Source organism: Pinus tabuliformis, chromosome 2_2 (assembly GCF_031772625.1).
Source record: "Pinus tabuliformis cultivar Carrire ecotype Pingquan chromosome 2_2, CPIR1, whole genome shotgun sequence".
Taxonomy (NCBI): Eukaryota; Viridiplantae; Streptophyta; class Pinopsida; order Pinales; family Pinaceae; genus Pinus; species Pinus tabuliformis.
Window position 1 is genome coordinate 718,601,166 of NC_142300.1, and position 8,227 is coordinate 718,609,392.

General features: G+C 40.7%; 1 protein-coding gene across 1 annotated transcript; it reads left to right on the forward strand.

Moving 5' to 3' along the window:
• Nucleotides 1-5,542: 5,542 nt before the first annotated feature.
• On the forward strand, nt 5,543-6,967 carry LOC149194689 (receptor-like protein kinase HSL1). The gene is made up of 2 exons (XM_089407812.1): nt 5,543-5,655; nt 6,287-6,967. Exons 1-2 carry the CDS (start codon nt 5,550-5,552, stop codon nt 6,676-6,678), a joined length of 498 nt encoding a protein of 165 aa, XP_089263938.1. The 5' UTR covers nt 5,543-5,549; the 3' UTR covers nt 6,679-6,967.
• Nucleotides 6,968-8,227: the final 1,260 nt, after the last annotated feature.

Consider the following 8,227-nt stretch of genomic DNA (forward strand, 5'->3'; position numbering starts at 1 on the left):
TCACAGCTTTTTTGTGGATGACGTACTTATTATGGGGCTTCTAAACAGGTTTGCATGGTTGCATTTATTTCAAATTTTTTATAGATTTGGAAATGCTACTGGTCTCAAAATGAATCAAAACAAATCGGTTATAATGCATGCACTGGAGATTTCTGAGACTACTGAATATATTGCTAATTTGTTTGGTATTACTTCTGAATGTATTTCTGCTGGCTTAAAATATCTCGGTTTTCATTTAAAACCCTGTAAGTATAGGATCATGGACTGGCAATGGCTAGTTGACAGATATTTCTTGAAAATCTCCGGATGGGAACACAAATGTCTATCTATGGGAGGGCGTTTCACACTTGTTCAAGCTGTGATAACGCAACTAAGCATCTACTGGGCACATTTATACCAATTGCCTTCAACCATCATAAAGAAACTTGATGGAATTACAACAAATTTTATCTGGTCTGGCATGAGACAAAGGAAAAAATACCACCTCTCGAAGCTGCACTTCATCACTCTTCCAAAGAAGATGGGTGGATGGGGCATCCTCGACCTGCGGCGATTTGGGCACGCTCTCCTCCTAAAATCCATATGGCGTGGGATATTTGGCACAGGCATTTGGAGTCAAGTCATTAACCAAAAATACTTGAAAAACATTGATTTCAAAGTTTGGTTGCGACTGGGCCACATTGGACAATCATCTGGCTCTGCCATATGGCGTAGTTTCACCAAGATTGGGAAAACATTTCTCGAAATGCTTGCTTGGAAACTTGGCACTGGGCATCATATCATTATTGGCCGCGACCACGTTTGGGGTCTGATGGACATGGACCCTTTCCCTGATTCCATCATTCAATGGTTAAATTGTCAAGGGACCTTTTTCTGGCACCAACTCATTGTTGCCTGGGAAAATGATTGCCTTGTATGGAAAAAATTGACTGATTTGAATCTTATGGGCACTGTTGCGGCTCACTGGGAGAACATCTGGATTCAAATGAGACTGGCAGGGATCTATCGTGAAGAGGTATGTGACACGATTACCTAGGATGGTAAAATGATTGAAGATAATATTGAGGTCGCAGATACTTACTACAGACTTTGCTGTTTGCAAACAAACCGTCTGGGGGATGGCTGGTTTACTAAATTTTGGAGCCCACACCTCCCCATAAAAATCTCCATTTTTCTCTGGCTTGTATGGAAGAACAAAAACTTGACCTGGGAGAATCTTCAAAAGAGGAATTGGTCTGGCCCTGGTTTCTGTGTTTTATGTGGGAGTGCTACAGAAGACAATCTACATCTTTTTATAACATGCTCAGAGGTCTCCATACTCTAGCAACACTTGGAAAACAAAATTGTTTTCTTGGTACCGAACTTTGGAGATATGGAAAACTGGTTGATATGGTGGAGCAACCAAAATGGCCTGCGATGCCTCATCCCTGCTATATTCATATGGGAAATATGGAAGTGGCGAAACAACATAATTTTCAATAGCCACAGAGAACTGGGGACTGAGGTGCTGATGAAAATACTAAACAAGATCGAGGTTGTCTTACAAAATGTTTCAAATCATAAGCCTTCCCAAACACATACAATTCTGGAGATTGAATATCCAGCGGGCTATTTCGATGGAGCTACACAGGACCGAAAATGTGGATGCAGTTTCACCTTATATATCCATCCAGAGTTGTCATACCATGTACACTAGGGGGTTGGACTTGGAACTAACACTAAGGCAGAGGTTATGGCACTATGGGGGCTTTTGTGGTTCACCAAATTTCTGGACATACAAAACATTCATGTATTTGGTGACTCTAAGGTTGTTACTGACTATGTGGGAGCACATGCCACTATCCACAAATCCTCACTACAGGGCTGGCTAAAACAGATCAAGTTGATATGGCGCTCCCTTAATCAACCCTCCATTCAACACATATGCAGGAATCTAAATTCGGAGGCGAATAGATTATCAAAGCTTGGAGTGCGGGAGGTGCTAGATGGCTTTCATGTGCATATTAAAATGCAAGGAAACTGGCATGATGCTGGGGTGTATCCATTTCCCGGATAACATGTCTGTTTGATTTACATGTTGCACTTATAAATTTTTTTTGAATCACTGTAGAATGATACAGGTCTTTATCAAATAGGCCCTATGAAAAAAATCATCTACACTGTTAGTATTTTTTGAAACACTAGTAGACAGATCTGATTACATTAATTCTATGAAGCCACTGTTTTTGAGCAGACTGAGATTACATTAATTCTATGAAGCCACTGTTTTTGAGCAGATGTAATGCCAATATTTCTATGAATGAATATAATGCTTTTTTCATCTGAAAGAAAAAGGAAAAAAAACCGTCAGCCTTGATCATTACCTGGAATGATGTCAGCAATGTTGACGGGAAAGCCACTTCATTCCAGCGCGGCCTATATGAACATGTCAGCATAAGGTCCCGCACAATTACGTCAGCGAATAATTCAGCAGGGACGAATAATGGGAGCGCCAGCAAGTTGCAACAACAACAACGAATATACCCTTCACAAGCGGTTAGAATCGCCGCGGTTTTATGCTGAACCCTGAAATGATGCAACGAAACACGGGGATTCAGTGTCGGAAACATAAGTACGCTCCTGCTCTACGAAACTACATCTACTTCTCTCGTATCTCGAGTCTCGACGCTCCGAGTTGCAATTTCCGTCCGTGTGGGCTGTCAAATCAGGTCACCGTCGTCGTATATTCGACAGCAACACTTGAACAGCAGCTATATTCTCGACGTGCAATTGGCCAGCCTTTTTACGGTCACGGAAATTCTTTACATCGGGACTAGGGTAGTTGAGCCACAGATTAAAGCAAGAGCAGCAGGAGGATTTCAGTGCTTTTAAGACCGATGATGGCACTGGCGGGCCGGTGGCGGCCTTGCCCGGCGTCTCGTGGTAAGCAAAGCACTGTTACGGCCTTATTTTGAACTTTACGGCAGAGCCTTTCGGCCTCAAAATAGAGTTAAAATGGAGTTTGGCTCTTCCAGAACGTGGAAGCTTGCACTTTGAGCTTTGAAACTGAGAGACACGAGGAGGAAAGAGGTTCGAGGAAGCGAAAGGAAGTTTAAGTTTTGTTTTTGTGCATTGCCAGGAAACTTTGAAGCCATGGACCAGAAAATGTCACGGGAAAGCTCTCTGCATTTTCTGTTTTTTTTCTTTGGTTCTGATAACATCAAGCTGCTTTGCTATTGGCGGATTCGACGATCCTTCAGGCGCGTTCAAGAACTGGAGTGAGAATGACAATTCCCCTTGTAATTGGACGGGAATTACGTGCAATGCCGGCGAAAAGTTCGTGGAAGGACATAATGGGACCGTTTCCAATCGTCGTTTGCAGAATCAAAGGCCTCAAGAACCTCTCGTTGGTGAATAATTACGTCAATGGTTCGATTCCTGCGGACTTGGGAAGATGCTCTAAACTCCAGTGTTTGGATTTATCGCAGAATCTCCGAGCTCTCGAGGCTAAAGCATCTGGATCTTTCTGGAAATAACTTAAGCGGTCTGATTCCCTCTTCGTTCGGCCAGCTGCCAGAGTTGCAAGTCTTAAACCTCGTCTCCAATCTTCTCAACACTATGATTCCGCCATTTTTAGGCAATCTCTCAAATCTTTTGCAGTTTAAGTTGGCCTACAATGCTCCTCTCACCGGAGCTCTACCTCCCGAGCTCGGGAAACTGACGAAGCTGCAAAATCTATGGCTGGCGAACTGCAGCCTCGTCGGAGAAATTCCGGAGACGTTAGGCAATCTTGCCGAGCTAACAAATTTGGATTTGTCGATGAACCAATTCTCAGGTTCGATTCCCGAGAGCATCACGAAGCTGGAAAATGTTGTACAGATCGAGCTTTACCAGAACCTTTTGTCGGGTTCCATTCCGGTGGGCATTGGCGGCTTGAAATCTTTAAAGAGGTTCGATGCTTCCATGAATATGCTCAACGGTTCGATTCCTGCTGGGCTGGGGAGACTGAATCTGGAATCCTTGAATCTGTATCAAAACGAACTGGTTGGTCAGATACCTGCAGGCTTAGGTTCCTCTACGAGCCTCACGGAGTTAAAGCTCTTCACTAATAGATTAACCGGTACTTTACCGGAGAATCTGGGCAGAAATTCGGAACTTCAAGTACTGGATATTGCAAATAACCGGCTTTCCGGAAAGCTTCCTCCGGACCTCTGCAAGAAGAAAAATCTCGAAATTCTCAGCATTTTCGACAACGAGTTCACTGGTAATTTACCTGAAACCCTGGGAACCTGCACGAGTTTAAATAGAGTTAGGCTAGGAGGCAATAAGTTTAATGGCACGGTGCCGAGTTCATTCTGGGGACTTCCTCACACCTCACTTCTGGAGATCAAGAACAATAATTTTGAAGGACTTATTTCTCCCGAAATCTCCAAAGGCAAAAATCTCTCACAGCTCGTCATTAACGGCAATGCATTTACGGGCAGCCTGCCTATAGAAATAGGCGACCTGCGGAACCTCAGCGAGATAATCGCCAGCGATAATTTACTCTCTGGCGCTTTGCCTTCCAGCTTGGGGCAGCTGCAACAGCTCGGAAGGTTGGACCTTTCTAATAACAAGCTAAGTGGAGAGCTTCTTGCTGAAATTAGTTCGTGCAAGCAACTAGCGGAGATCAATCTTGCCAAAAACCAGTTCTCCGGCTCGATTCCTGCAAGTCTCGGTAATTTGCCAGTGCTTAATTATCTGGACCTGTCGGAAATCTTCTCACTGGACCGATTCCTTCCGAGCTCGGAATCTGAAGCTGAATTCTTTCAATGTCTCGGACAACCGTTTGTCCGGCGCAGTTCCTTTGGCCTTTGCGAGTCCGTGTATGCAAAGAGTTTTTTGGGAAATCCCACGTTGTGTAGCTACGAGACCTTTAACGGCACGAAGTCCTGTTCCGAAGAAAGCAGTGAAAAAGCTAAGCAGGATTGGTGGTGGCTGCTTCGTTGCTTGTTTGCGTTGTCTCTCATTATTTTTGTCCTCGGGCTTGCCTGGTTTTACAGAAGGTACTGAAGCTTTGCAAGAACAGAGAGGAAAAAGTCCGCGGATAAATCTTCCTGGATGCTGACTTCATTTCACAAGCTGGGGTTCAGTGAATATGAAATTCTGGATTACTTGGATGAAGATAATGTAATTGGGAGCGGCGGATCTGGTAAGGTTTACAAGGCAACATTAAGCAATGGGAGACTGTGGCCATTAAGAGGCTTTGGAGCAGTAGTAAAGGCGATGCTTCCAATGAAAATGGTTTCAAAGCAGAGGTGGACACACTGGGGAAGATCAGGCATAAGAACATCGTGAAGCTATGGTGTTGTTGTAGTAATAGGGACTCCAATCTGTTGGTCTATGAGTACATGCCTAATGGGAGTTTGGGGGATTTGCTTCATGGCCTAAGGCTACTGTTCTTGATTGGCCCATAAGATACAAGATTGTCCTTGGAGCAGCTCAGGGGTTGGCATATCTTCATCATGATTGTGAGCCACCAATTGTTCACAGAGACATGAAGTCCAATAATATCTTGCTGGATGAGGATTATGGGGCTCATTGCAGATTTCGGCCTAGCGAAAATTCTACAGAGCTGTGGCATGGGAGCTGATTCTATGTCTGCAATTGCTGGGTCTTATGGCTATATAGCTCCAGGTTAGTTCTGTTGCATACTGTAAAAGAATTCTATTCGGTGTTTCTCCCAAATTCTGCAAGATTTCTTTCCAACTTTGAGGTTGATATTGTCGTGTCTAGCCCATGTATTTGAGGTTGATCTGGACGTTGGTCAAGTGACCAATATCACTTGATTTTGTGCTTGCCAATTGTTTGATTGCTTTTGTGTTCGTTTTCTTCCTGAATATGGGGTTCTTGTTTTGCCTATATCCAGTTAAGCTGTTTATTAGAATGGCTATTTATATCTTACCATGCTCTTCTTGTGCTCCTTTCCCCATTAAATGGAATTATGAACTCTTTTCATGCTTGTTTTTCCATGAAATTGAACTGCACTAATTGCTTCACTCTGAACTTGATATTGATGTTGGGATTCCATTAATATTGGTGCACAGTTCCTGCGTTTAATACAGTATTTAGAGTTTTCACTTATTATTTTATCAACGGATTCAACTTCTTTGATGTAGAATTTTTTGTAAATTAAGTAGGAATCAGTCTTATGTCAATCTTTCTTTCCTTTAGATTTACAATCTTATATCACTATAGTTTTTCTTTAGCTTTTGAATGGTTTTCTATGGAAGTCCCATTTGATAACTTTACTTATGGTGTTGTGCAGAGTACGCCTACACACTTAAGGTGAATGAAAAAAGTGACACCTATAGTTTTGGAGTGGTGATCTTGGAGCTCGTGACTGGTAGGAGGCCAGTAGATTCAGAGTTTGGCGAGAATAAAGATCTTGTGAAGTGGGTGTGCAATCAGATAGAGAAAAAGAATGCATGGCAGGAGGTGCTGGATCCCAAACTTATGGGTTGCTTCAAGGAGGAAATGGTGATGGTTCTGAAAGTAGGACTCCTATGCACAAGCTCCCTTCCCATCAACAGGCCATCAATGAGGAGGGTGGTAGATATGCTACAGGAGGCCAATCCGGAACACAAGGCCAAGCCAACTACCAAGGATGGAAAAATGTCTCCTTATTATTACGAGGAATCTACAACTTGCAATGAATAGGCATGATGGTAGTTGCATTCGGCCCAGACTTTTCTTCTTTACAGGGGCACTGAATTTATTGCCACTTTGTAGCTTCTAAGTTTGCTTAGAGTTTGTTATGTATGGTCTTTAGAATCTAATTCTGATATTGATACCCAAATTAGAAGGTTGCCTCCCGTAACGTTTAGGGTATCATTCACGCTAGTAGATGAGCTAGAGGCGCAATAATGAATATGCGCATGTAGCTGTGGGCCAGTGCGCTGCTGTGTTTCAATAAATCTGCATTCTGAGTTAATCAGTTGTAAGTCCAGCTAAGACTCAGAGTTTGCTCCTGTCAAACACCAGGCGAGCACAGATGCATACGATTATCATCATTCGTTTTGAGTGCTCCTCCTCAGGCTCTACTCTCCTTCGGCAGAGACATTTATTTTAAAACAGTAAAAGCTGAAGCTTTCAATTTAATGGAATAGATCCGGCACTCAGATGCTTTTATTGGTTGCCACCTTAGATTCGCATTACTATGTTGTCTTAAATTGCCATTTGGTAGAAATTCAAGTAAAAGCATTTTGCCATTCCTGGTATTAAATGCCAATCGAAGAGCAGGATTAGAAGGAAATTTTAACTCATCCTGTATTTGGAAAAGACATGTCTCATTGATGCACTTCATTTTTACATTCTAAGTCCAACACTGTAACACCTTTTTATATCAAATGGTAGTAGCAAGAAATAAGCAGCCTATATTATTGAACCGACAATTTGGCCAGCATCCATTTCCATCATGCTCATGTTTTTTGATGTTTTGGACTTTCCGACGAGATGTGAGAAGCAGCGGTATCCATCAAAGTATTTCTTTTTTTTTCTCTTTTTCATGCCAGCTATTTAGAGCTACTGTATTCTAAGTTATTTTTAAATATCAACTGTTATTATTCATCATTTTTCTAAATGTACTTAAAAAAATATTTACGGTTCTTATTCATCATTTTTCTAAAATAACTTTTTGATGCTATTTTTTAAATATATCTTTTGATCCTTAAAAAGGAATTATTTTATTTCTGACCTTTTTTTAAAAACTTTAATTCTAAATTAAATTTCAGAATTATTCCGAACTTCCGTGTTTACCTATTATTATTATTTATTTGTGTATGGGAGCCATAAATAAGTATTTAAATATTCTTTCATATGAGAGCATGATATTTTCCCAAAAAAAATCTAAATTTTAATTTAAAAATCAAATTTCAAAAATGGAAAATTTTGATAAACTATTTTTACATATATGTTGGGGTGAAATCTTCCCTTAGATGAGTCCTATATTTTCTATATAATATTAATTAAAAAAATATATCTATTTATTTTAATTTTAAAAATAACATATAATTATCTTGTAAATATTTAATATTTATTTATATTCTTTTCTGTGCAACTTCATAGAAATGTAAACTTTATATATTTCTTCACAACAAAGCATATAAAAAAGTGTTCTGTTTTTTTTCAACCAAAATAAGAGATACTTCAAAATACATCCCCTGAAAATATTTATTTTTAATTTAATTAAATTAATTAAATTATATAT